A 12824-nucleotide genomic window follows, 5' to 3' on the forward strand; every position below is an offset into this window, starting at 1 on the left:
AATAGAATTTTGTTCAGCCAAGTAGAAGTATGTGCCTAGCTTGACACTAATCCAGTCTAGGCACAAGTGGGTCACTAGCAATCATATTGTAAATATGAGCGATGTACTGCTGAGAGCAGCCATTTTGTGTCACATTTGCTGCTTTGTTGATTTCAGCTCATTTCACTTTGAGTAGGCAACTTTTTTTTTAATCATTTATTTATAATTTTTCATTTTACAAGGGTCACTTGCAAACAGTAATACAGAGATGACTGACAATGAGGGTCCCAGAAAGTAGATCGTTTGCCATACAGAGATGACTGTACATTAATACAATATTAGAGGAAAACAATCTCAACTAGATAAATGGATTATATACAATCTTTCTCTTTCTTAGACCACAAAATAAATAGGGAGAGTGAAACAAGACAAGGAGATCAATTAAACAGTAAACAAAGAAAACGTGGTATTAACCTGATTATCCCTAGTTATTATTTATCTGAATCACTATTCCACATTGATTGGTTGGCTTCTTCAAACTTTAGATGGTATATAGTCAATTAATTTTGTTGGAAACACACTTATTGTCCAATATTAGTGGAAATAATACACCTGATTTCATTTTTTTCTCTTTTAAAACCAGAAATTATTTAACAATACAAACACTTGAATCTCTAATCCAGTTCCCACTGATTAAGGTAATCCCAGTTTCACAGGCTTCACTCCTTTTGAATTAATATACTTTTTTTTTTTAATATGACAGTAAGTGTTTTGTATCATCCATGGTAAAGAGTGTAATGCATTCAATTTTAAGTTTTTGCTGGACTGCATAAAAGAAATGTGGTTTAACACAAATATGGAACCGTCTTCCTTAAACCCTGAACAGTTCCTCCCCCCCCCCCCCCCCCCCAATTGTATCCACTCATAGAAAGTGAGCTGTGTTCTTCAGGTACAGGCACAACCTTGAAGACTCCTAATAGTAATTACAGTAGGAATCTTAAGGTTGCTGGAAGCTTGTTGTCTGACTAGACAGCCCCTTTCAGTAGGACCCTAGACCATTTCATTATTTTGTCCTGATAGATGTTCTTAATACCCCTTTGTTACATGGAGGTGTTGGTGACTCAGTAAAGCTGTGCTATAGTTCTTGTGAGATACAGATTTTTAAGGCGCCATGTTTATTTGTTTGTTTTTTTTTTGTGAGGATGGAGTAAAAAAAAAAATAAATCTTGAAATCAGATACATATTTTTAGGAAACTTTTAAAACCTCAATTTTTCAGTCTCCCAAATTTGCTTGTGATCTTGTTTCAGGTGCCCTTATGCATGAGCTCTCAAATGATGGTGCTCGAAGGCAGTTTGAATTTTACCTGGAAGAAATGATTCTCCCACTCATGGTGGCCAGTGCCCATAGTGGGGAAAGAGAATGTCACATTGTGGTGCTTACTGATGATGATGTAGTTGATTGGGATGAAGAATATCCTCCACAAATGGGAGAAGAATATTCCCAAAGTAAGTTGGGTTTTTGTGGATAAATTTGTTTGTATACAACTCTGCTCTAAGTGATCTGTCACTAATTTTTTTTCCTTTTTTTTTTTTTTTTTATATACCATCTCTTCAAAAAGCTTCAAAATTGTTTACAAGATAATCCTCTGTATTTTTTGGATTGTTACCTCTGTCACTTAAAAGGGCCATACTGTTTCTGAAACTATAAGTTATTAGTAATCTCTCACCTCAAGAGTTTATACTATAAAGCAGGCCCACAAGTATTGTCCTTGTTTTACTCTGCATTATACCCCCCCCCCCCCCCCACCCCCATGCAGTCCAATAATCCTAAGGCCCTAACTGATCTATACTACTGAAAGATCGTGCCAAATGCATCAGGTGCATATAATGTCTTAAACTAAAACAAACATTTTAAAATCTCTGTCCTCTGCTCCCTTTTTAGACACTAAGGTCCTAATTGATCTATACTGCTGAAAGATCGTTCCCAAATGCATTAGGTGCATATAGTAAATCTCTGTCCTCTGCTCTACTTCTTTTAACATAGGTCGAATGTGCTCTCAGAATTTTGTACCTGTAATCACTCTTTGTATCACCTGTAACTTTTGCATTTGGTATTTAGGCATTCACCTATTCAGTGAATTAAAGTAATCAAGCAGAGTGGTAATCCATGCATATACTTAAACAGCCAACTCTACTGTTGAGTCAAGATGGCAGCTTATTTGGAAAAACTGTACCACTGTGCTTCTCACTTAGTGTGGCACATGTCTTCACTTAGTGCAAAAAGTGACAAAGGCCATTGTCAGTGCTTCTGGCTTTGCGGTTTCAGGCGACACTTGGCAGTGCTTCAAAGTTGGCATGGGTGGCTGTGAAAGTGCAGCCCGGCCTGGCAGAATAGCTCTGTTAGGAGTCGGAGGGTAACATGCCGGCATGCTTTGAGTACCTTAACTTCTGCACAGCCCCTTGAACATCCGGTGCGGCACAGACAGGAGTCTGGTGGAATATTTTTCTGCCTTTTCCTTGGCGTTTGTATTGGTGCTTAACTAGGCCTCTTGTACAAAGCAAGGCTTGCTGATCCTGTCTACTCTGGATCCCACAGCTACCAGAGACAAGGAGAGGCCCTCTGGGACCAAGAGGCAGCACTTACCAGAAAAACAGGATCTAGATTTGTTTTCAGAGGTTTTTTTTAAAATCCCTGGATGAAGTTTTAAGCAAGGAAGCAGATTGGAAGGATGGCTTAGAGGCTGGAAGCTCAGTTTCCTATGAGTGAAGGCCCTACTGTAGCTCACATTTTCCTTAGACTGGAGCTTCCCTCCTTGATTACTTAAGTTTTATAGGTGATTTGCTTATCAAATGATGAGTCTCTAGTAACTACAAAAGGAGACCGATTTTTGAAAGGGATCAAGAAACCTTCGCTATCCTTCCGGTTATAATGAAGATATCAAGAGATGGTAGAGGCTGAATGGCTTTCTCCAACATGGCCCTAAGCAGAGCCATGGCTCACTTTTTTCAGTTTCCTTTGATGGATTTGGAGAATTCCAAGTTATCAAAGGTGGATGCAGTGGCCACAGTTGTCACCAAGAAGACAGCAATTCCCATTGAAGGAGGAGCAGCAGCATTAAAGAATCCTCTGAATTGAAGAAAGGAAGCCCTTATGAAGAGGTCCTTTGAGATCTCTGCTCTGGCATTGCAAGCAGCCATCCGTGGAAGCTGAGGTTGTAGCTTCTGCCTGTTCGCTGGGCAGAAAGACGTCCACATTCCCTGAAGAAACCACGGCACAAGTTTGAGGATGTTATAAACTCGGAGTTAGGTACAGCCTTTTTGGCAGACACCATGTATAATTTGGTTAGAGATTTGGCAAAGAATTTTCTCTTGGCAATGGTAGAGAGGCATTTCCTCTGACTAAAGAATTGGTCCACAGGTTTAGCTTCAAAGGTATGTTTGAGTCAGCTGCTGTTTAGGGGTAAGTTAACATTAGTGAAGACTTTGGAGAAGCCGGTGAATGATGAATCCAAAGTTTCTGGACTTCCTGAGGATGGATCTCACTTGGGGACTTTCTCAACAACCAAGGGGCGTTTAGAGACACGAGGAGACTGTCCAGGCAAGTTGAGTGAAGCCCAGTGAGGTAGGTTTTGGAATAGAGGTGTTCAGTCCCTTTTGAAGGAGTTTCTGTGGAGGTCAAGGGGCATCTGGAGCCCCTCAAGCCTCCCATTGAAGGTGTTCAGGCCCATCCTCCGATAATTCCCACAGGGGGGAATGTTGTAGCTGTTTCATTGGATATGGGCTCAAATTACCTCAGATCAGTGGGTTGTGGATATGCTCAGGCTAGGCTATGCTCTGGAATCTCTTGCAGGGTGAAACAAAAGTGTCAGGAAGAGGGTAAGTCCCCCTTCAAAGCTTTAGCTGTGTGTCAGACTTTAGACAGCTTTTAGCGTTGGAAGCCGTGGTTCCTGTTCCAATGAAGGAGGGATCTTATCAGCCAATTCTGGATTTGAAGAGGGTCAACAGGGCTCTGAAGGTTTTGTCCTTTCTCATGGAAATATTGCGGTCTGTCAGAGTGGCAGTCTATGGGGAATTCTTGATGTCTCTGGACTTGTCAGAGGCGTATTTGCACATTCCTCTTTGTCCAGATTACCAGAGGTGCGTCTTGGTGTGCTCAGGTGGACAACCTATACTGATGATTGTTGCCCCGCAGAACTGAGGGACAGTCTGGATTGGTGGCTAATCAGGAGTCATCTTCAACAGTCTTTAACAGGGGATGCTTCTTGAGACTTCAGAGTGGTTGTTGTAGACTTTATTTAACACTAGTAAAAATGGCCTGTTTCTGGCGGCGATGAAACGGGCGCTAGCGGGCAGGGGACTCTCTTCCCCTCCCCTTACGCGTGTCTCCCGGGTGGTCTAGAGGTACCTGTTCGGTGGGGGCAGGAAAGAAAGAGCCCCCTCTTTCCTGCCCGTAGCGGTGGTGGTAGCTTCCTTGCTGCATCGTGTGGGAGTCCAGCTCTTGGCGTTTCAAAATGGCCGCCGAGAGTTGAAGTCTCGCGATGCAGCTTGAACTCTCGGCGGCCATTTTGAAACGCCGAGAGCCAGACTCCCACACGATGCAGCAAGGAAGCTACCACCACCGCTACGGCCAGGAAAGAGGGGGCTCTTTCTTTCCTGCCCCGACCGAACAGGTACCTCTAGACCACCAGGAAGACACGAGTAAGGGAAGGGGAGGGGAGCGGGGAGGTGACAGGGGTGGAGGGACGTTGGTGAGGGTGAGTGTGGTACCGTGGGCGGGGCGGTAACTTCTAAGGGGTGGGGCTATGTGGCAAAAGGGGCCGGGTTGATGTGGACATCGTGGGCGGCTGGGATTTTTTGGAAGGGGAGGAGTAGGGAAACACGCTCCGCGTGTTTCCCTACTGCTCGCCGTGAGTTAATTAGCCTTGTTTTCGTGTTCCGCCCTCGACGTCATCATGTGACGCGAGGGCGGGGCATGAAGATGTTGTGATGGCTTCACCACCATGAAACCACGAACTGGTGTGTGAGTGACTTCAGTGACATCAGTGTCCTCAGAACGTTGAGGGTGCGTTTTATTATAGTAGATGTTTATATCCTGCCAAAATCCTAGGTGTCTTACAAAATTTACCATATATTATTTAAAAACAACAATATTGTATCATAACATTAATCTTTCTACATACACCATTAAACAAACCCCTCCCCCCCCCCCCCCCCCCCCCAGTAGACTAAGCCACTTAAAAACATATCCTCATCTGCTCCAAAAAGAAAATACCCAGCGCAAGGCCACTGGTCAAAGGAAGAAGCCCAGTGGCTGTTCAGTTGAAAATGAGAGCCATCCAACTGGCTCTCCTAACTTTTCGTGATCTCTTCAATCAGTGTTTAGGATCTTGTAGGATAACATGACAGCAATGGCTGTCAAGGGGGTACCATAGTCTACATCTGGCTCAGGAAGTGGCAAAGCTTTATGGCCTGGGCAGATCAAAATCTCTTGTGGCTCTCAGCAGTGCGTATGGCAGGAGTTTCCAAAGTAGAGGCAAACTTCCTCAGCACAAATTTTCTAGATCAGGGAAGTGGTCACTGTTGGTGAACACTTTTCAGTCCATTGCTCAGCACTTGCTAGCTTTGGCATTGACTGTGAATGTTGGTTTTTCAGTCTCCGGAAGGAGCCCCTGTCAGTGAGAATAGATGCTTTGGTACAACCAAGGTCCAGTCAAGGGGTGCTTTGTCTTCCCTTTGTGGCTGCTGTTCGGTCTTTATTGGACACTTTAGGGAGGCAGTAGCAGCATTATAGTGAGCCCCCAAAGGAGAGCTGTGTTAATGGGATGTCAGAAACAATAACAAAAGAAACTCGATAGGGCTGTCCCTTGTCCCACTTATTTATCCTGACATCGGACCTATATTTGTGAGAGGTGCAGAAAAACTCCAGAGATACAAGGGGTAAAAATTGGGCAAAAAGGAGTTTGATACAGCAGCATTCCTGGATGATTTGCTGGTCCATATTGAGCCTAGAAGATCACTGCAAGTATTAATGGACAGTTTGATTGGTAGCCTTTCGGGGCTGATATTTAATTAATCCAAATCTGAAGCACTGACTTTAGAGGAAGACCTCCAAGATGGAAGACTTTTCTTCTACAGTAGTCTAACTTTTCACCATAAATAAAAAGCATTGCTACTGTAATGAAATGAAGATAACTAATTCTGTTCCTCCAAAAGGGCATGTCATGATACTGGTAATGAATATTTGCAAGCCTTGTTTGCATGTAGTTGTTTTAAATGGAGCCTGTTTGTGTGTTGTGTTTTAACTTTTTAGAAGTCAGTTCCATCTGGTTGTCTCTCTATTTTATTTCTCACCTGACACAGTACTCTAGGTGACTTAAAGCAAGATAGATAAACATAATTACATGTAGAAAGAATTACGACTATATATGAATAAAATATACCACAAAATAACTACTGAAGAACACTGCAGTTTGTTTTGTTTTGTGTGATGATTTTTTTTTTTTTAATAGATATGCTCATTTCAATGGTAGTGCTCTGGGCCGCAGTGCAGAGGGCTTGAGCTTGATTTCCACCTCCAATCTCAACCATCTTGAGATGCTTCATAGGCATTATTCACAGCCTCTGGTGGAGGGAAATCCTATTCGTGTGTTGGTGATGCCTAGTGGCCAGACTTAAGCCCCATGATGGTGAAAGGAGCCTTAGCATGTTGCCACCAGTCAAGGACTATTAAGTACATAAGTATTACCATACTGGGACAGACCAAAGAAGGTCCGTCAAGCCCAGCATCCTCTTTCCAACAGTGACCAATCCAGGTCACAAATACTTGCTGGCAAGATCCCCAAAAAGTACAAAACATTTTATGCTGCTTATCCCAGAAGTAGTGGATTTTCCCCAAGTCCAATTTAATAATGGTCTATGGACTTTTCCTTTTTTTAAACTCTGCTAAACTAACAGCCTTTACCACATTCTCTGGCAACGAATTCCAGAGTTTAATTACATGTTGAGTGAAGAAACATTTTCTCCGATTCGTTTTAAATTTACCGCTCTGTAGCTTCATCGTATCCCCCCTAGTCCTTGTATTTTTGGAAAGCGTAAACAGACACTTAATGTTTACCCGTTCCACTCCACTCATTATTTTATAGACCTCTATCATATCTCCCCTCAGCTGTCTTTTTCCAAGCTGAAGAGCCGCAGCTGCTTTAGCCTTTCCTCATAGGGAAGTCGTCCCATCTCATTTATCGTTTTCGTTGCCCTCTGCACCTTTTCTAATTCCACAATATGTTTTTTGAGATGTGGAGACCAGAATTGAACACAATATTCGAGGTGTGGTCGCACCATGGAGCGATACAAAGGCATTATAACGTCCTCATTTTTGTTTTCTTTTCCTAATAATACCTAACATTCTATTTGCTTTCTTAGCCGCGGCAGCAGCATACTGAGCAGCAGGTTTCGACACTATCATCAGTGACGACACCTAGATCGCTTTCTTGGTTGGTGACTCCTAACGTGGAACCTTGCATAACATAGCTATAATTTGGGTTCCTCTTTCCCATATGCATCACTTTGCACTTGCTCACATTAAATGTCATCTGCCATTTAGACGCCCAGTCTCATAAGGTCCTCTTGTAATTTTTCACAATCCTCCCGCAATTTAATTACTTTGAATAACTTTGTGTTGTCAGCAAATTTAATTACCTCACTAGTTACTCCCATCTCTAGATCATTTATAAATATGTTAAAAAGCAGCGGTCCCAGAACAGACCCCTGGAGAACCCCACTAACTACCTTTCTCCATTGAGAATACTGACCATTTAACCCTACTCTGTTTTCTATCTTTTAACCAGTTTTTAATCCACAATAGGACAGTACTTCCTATCCAATGACTCTCCAATTTCCTCTGGAGTCTTTCATGAGGTACTTAGTCAAACGCCTTCTGAAATTCCAGATACACAATATCAACCGGCTCACCTTTATCCACGTTTGTTCACCCCTTCAAAGAAATGTAATAGATTAGTGAGGCAATCCTTTGTCTGATTTTTATTTTTATTTAAGGACATCTGATCTACTACGGTCTCTTTTGCAACCTCACTATTGGGATACCCTATCGTTCCTGTTTTGGTGATATCAAAGATACCTTATCCCGAACCATGCAATTTCTGCCTTCCCCAGTTTCTAGTTTAAAAGCTGCTCTATCTCCTTTTTAAATGCCGATGCCAGCATTTAAGCAGTCTTGTCCCCCCCTGGTTAAGGTGGAGCCCATCCTTTCAGAATAAGCTCCCCCTTCCCCAGAACGTTGCCCAGTTCCTAACAAATCTAAAACCCTCCTCCCTGCACCATCGTTTCATCCACACATTGAGACTCTGGAGCTCTGCTTGTCTTTTGGGCCCTGCGCGTGGAACGGGTAGCACTTCAGAAAATGCTACCCTAGAGGTTCTGGATTTGAGCTTTCTACCTAAGAGCCTAAATTTGACTTCCAGAACCTCTCTCCCACATTTTCCTATGTCATTGGTACCCACACGTACCAAGACAGCCGGCTCCTCCCCAGCACTATCTAAAATCCTATTGCTACAGTGATTTGAGTTGAGAGGAGAAATAAAATAGGAGGTAAGGTCCCTAGGTAGTTAAATTAAGGCTTTTTAGCACTAGATTCCATCTAGCACCGGATTGGAGTGAAGGAGTGGCCTAGTGGTTAGGGTGGTGGACTTTGGTCCTGGGGAACTGAAGAACTGAGTTCGATTCCCACTTCAGGCACAGGCAGCTCCTTGTGACTCTGGGCAAGTCACTTAACCCTCCATTGCCCTATGTAAGCCGCATTGAGCCTGCCATGAGTGGGAAAGCGCGGGGTACAAATGTAACAAAAATTTGATTTTAAGCTGGATGCCCAAAGGAACAACAGGAAACTGCTTGGTCAAAAAGTAACTGGATTCAGTCTGTTCTCGAATTACTATTTGTTTACTAACCTTGTGTGTACAATGTAATGGTCTGTAAAATACTTAATTATTTCCAGCTAGTTAATGTCAAAACGCCACTTAAAAATATTTTTCTTTTTCAGTTATTTACAGCACAAAATTGTATAGATTTTTCAAGTATATAGAAAACAGAGATGTCGCCAAATCTGTGTTGAAGGAGCGGGGCCTTAAAAAGATTCGACTGGGTATTGAAGGTAACCCCCCCCCCCCCCCCCCCCCCCCTTATGTTTTATTTTTGTTTTTTATTTGAGTTAAATGCTAACAGTAGTGAATTTTTTGCTGGTATTAGATTTGTGGTTTGACCTTCATTGCAAAGATTGGTACTAGAGATATTCATATGATTTTCTTTGTATTCCTAACTATAGTTGCCCCGAGTGAGTAGTTTGCTTTGTGCACCTGCTCCCTGATTATATTTTTAAATTGAGTTTCAGATTTCCTAGCTTCACTGTTTGGGAGGGGGGGTGGATTTTATAACAGTATGAATTCATTATTGGAGGCCTCTTAAGCTTATAAAGCAAGGGACACCATGTAAAGAGCTGTGAAGCTTGGCTGCACTGTTCTATGAGCAGACTGTTTGCAGTCCATCAGACCAACCATATGTAATAGAGAATTAATGCTTTCTGACAAGAGGCAGTCATTGTGATGGAAGTTGTGAAATAATCAGTGGAGTACCTGCTTTGCAAGTTCTGCATATATTTGGAGTCAACAGTAGCTTAATCTTTTATGTATGAATGAATTTAATTGTTTTTATTCTGTTGGATTGTTGCCCTACTTAACATTTTAGAGTAGCAAACTTTTTATCACTGGTTTGCACTGCACCACTCGGGCAACTAGAGGACATAAAATTGAAGTTGTGAGGTGGTAATTTCAGGAAATACTTTTCACAGAGGGCAGTGGATGCCTGGAATTCCTTCCCAGTGGAGATGGTGGAAACTAAAACAATGCATGGGATAGACACAGAGGATCCCTAAATAAAGAGGATAGTATCAAAACAAAACTTAAAAACATCAGTGAGATGTTTATTTTATGATGGGCAGGTGTGGTACTTATAAGACAGTTCCAGCAGTGGGAAAGTGAGGCCAGTGCTAGATGGGCTTTTATGGTCTGTCTCCCGTATATGGCAAGACAGATGTTAATATAGCAGAATGAACTATTAATATAACTTTTATAATATTAATATTATGGATTGGCTTTTTTTTTTCCAGGTTATCCTACGTACAAAGAAAAAGTTAAGAAAAGACCAGGTGGCAGGCCAGAGGTGATTTACAATTATGTCCAAAGACCATTCATTAGGATGTCGTGGGAAAAAGAGGAAGGAAAGAGCAGGCATGTCGACTTTCAGTGTGTGAAAAGCAAGTCTATTACAAATCTGGCAGCTGCTGCAGCAGACATTCCACAGGACCAGCTGGTAGTAATGCATCCAACACCACAAGTGGATGAGCTTGACATATTACCTATACATCCTCCACTGGGCAACAATGAAATTGATGCTGATGTCCAGAATCCATCTCTCTGATTTAGACTTATGATCAACAACTGGCATGTTTCTTCGAGCCCAGTGGCTCTAATCATATTGCACTGCAGTTGCAGTATTTGTTGGTTGTGTATTAAACATAACGAAAACATTTTAGGGAATTGCAGTGTGGACTTTTCAAAAGACCAAAGGAGTAAAACTATCATTATGGTTCTAGTTATATATTCCTTTACTAGTGGGTTTGTGATGTTGGTTCTTTGTATATTGGACTGTTTTTTCCTTGCCTCTTAAACCCCTCAACACCTTTCTCTAAAGAGTTGATGGATGGGGGGGGGGGGGGGGGGGGGGGGTGGAGAGAGAGTGTTTTCCCTGTTACATGGTGAACAAAATAGAGAATATGAAATTGATAGTAGCACTTTACAATTGGATGATAGGAGTTTGTAAAGCCATTTTTATAGTTGTAATGCACAATACTACCTAAAGTGCTTCTATAAAAAAAAAAATCTATATTCTTAATCTAATTATAGAGTTGAAAAACTTTTAAGTGATTTTATTATATATAGATGAGAGCACAAGGTGAATGTTTTCACCACAGGATTAAGTCAACATTCAGCTACCCTTTGACATCCTGTTCAGTTCTCTGCTAAGACATCCAGTGTGTTTGGATTTTTTTCCACTGATTTAGTATTAGATTGTGAACAGTTGATGTTGTCTAACTGAAGTTTTGTTCTTCTGTTAAAAGCATTTATTTATTTAAAAATAGTTTGACATAACTGAAGTGGTTAGGAAGGTGAGAATTGTTCACTCTTCATTTATTAAATGATTGTAAACAAGTTTTTCATTAAAATAAAGTTCCATTATTTTAATATTGGGTTCTTTTGTTATGGCAAAGTATAGACTGGAAGAGAAAGGGAGGTAGAGGGCGGGGGAGGACAGGCTTAACACTGAGGGGAGGGCTCCAGGAAGAATGGTGGGGATGAATTTGAGAGTTCCTGACCTTTTTGGAGTTAGAGGTTCCTAACCTTTTTTATTATGAGGACCCTTGGTTTAGATAAATCTTCAACCACATATAACAGTATATATTATTTTTGGCAAATAGGAAACCCAGGCTACTGCTAAGTGAATTACCTGAGAAAGCAGTAGGAAATGGAAAAGCTGTACATTAATAGGTAGCTAAAGGATCACCCTGACTGAGGGAGTTCTGAGTAGATCTATATTTATGGAGGTGGCTAAATATAAAAACCAACTATTCTAAAGCTTTGCTTCCTTAGCCTCTGCAGCAAACAAATCCATAAATTGGTGGGGTTGTCAATCTACCAGCAGGTGGATATAGATTACTGTACTGAATACAGTGATATAGGAAGGCCAGCCCCTTAGTCAGCCAGTATATCTCTCCTGCAGGCGGTGGATGGCAATCCGGTGCGTGTCCTGTCCGACATGACAGCAGTGGAAAGCATCAATCGACAGGGCGGCATACGGTGTCTGTCGCTGGTTTCAGAGGCTCAAGACCTCTTGGAGTAGGTGGAAGCTTGCCTGCTATATTTCGGTGGCTCATTGTGGGGAGCCTCTATTTGCAGGCAGACTTTCTGAGCCATAATGTCTTGGACCAGGTAGAGTGGGAGCTATTGGAGGAGGCCTTCCACCTGATCAAGCAGCAGTGAGGCACACCCACAATGGATCTCATGGCACTCTGGACAAACACGAAAGTACTCTGGGTTTTCAGCTGAAAAGGGAGGTCGGCTCCAAGGGACTCAACTCACTTTTCCAGCCATGGCCAGAGCCAGACCTGCTGTATGTCTTTCCTCAGTGGCCATTGATCGGCTGGATTCTGCACAAGATGGGGCACCACAGAGGACTGATCATTATAGTAGCGCCGGAGTGGTCCCCAAGGCCCTGGTATGTGGATTTGGTTCAACTTCTGGTGGACGAGCTTAGTCTCCCGGTGGCTCCCAGACTTCTGTTTCAGGGGCCCATGCCACTTTGGTCTTATGGCCTGGCTCTTCAGAGATCAAGACTGCAGCAAAAGGGTTATTCAGACACAGTGATTGACTCTTCTACGTGCTCAAAAGAGAGTGACTCTTTGAGGCATGGTGCGTATCCCAGACATGGGATCCCTTGCGGACGTCCTTGGATCTCTTACATTACTAAAGGATGTGCATCAAAAAGGTTTAGCCTATAATTCACTTCAGGTTCAATTTGTGGCTCTCACCTGTTATCGAGGGTGCGTGGCAGGCACCTCTCTGGCAGCCCACGCGGATGTGGTGTGTGTTTTGAAGGGGTGAATAATTTTGGCCTCCGCTTCATCGGCCATGTCTGGACTGGAATCTTAAGTTGGTTAAGGCTATGCAGTAAGTGCAGTTTGAGCCATTGCATGGGGCTTTGGAGAAAGATCTTATGCTGAA

General features: G+C 42.5%; 1 protein-coding gene across 4 annotated transcripts in view; it reads left to right on the forward strand.

Annotated features, from left to right (window-relative positions):
• The window catches only part of BTBD10 (BTB domain containing 10), a 99017-nt gene extending 87729 nt beyond the window's left edge, over positions 1 to 11288 (forward strand). For all 4 annotated transcript variants that reach the window (XM_030200958.1, XM_030200959.1, XM_030200960.1 and 1 more), the window contains 3 exons: positions 1288 to 1485; positions 9032 to 9142; positions 10154 to 11288. In XM_030200958.1, the coding sequence (XP_030056818.1) occupies positions 1288 to 1485; positions 9032 to 9142; positions 10154 to 10464 (620 nt within the window). In that variant the 3' untranslated portion in view covers positions 10465 to 11288. The remainder of the gene's footprint in view (positions 1 to 1287; positions 1486 to 9031; positions 9143 to 10153) is intronic.
• The last annotated feature ends 1536 nt before the right edge of the window (positions 11289 to 12824 follow it).

This window comes from Microcaecilia unicolor, chromosome 4, assembly GCF_901765095.1.
Source record: "Microcaecilia unicolor chromosome 4, aMicUni1.1, whole genome shotgun sequence".
NCBI classification, from domain to species: domain Eukaryota; kingdom Metazoa; phylum Chordata; class Amphibia; order Gymnophiona; family Siphonopidae; genus Microcaecilia; species Microcaecilia unicolor.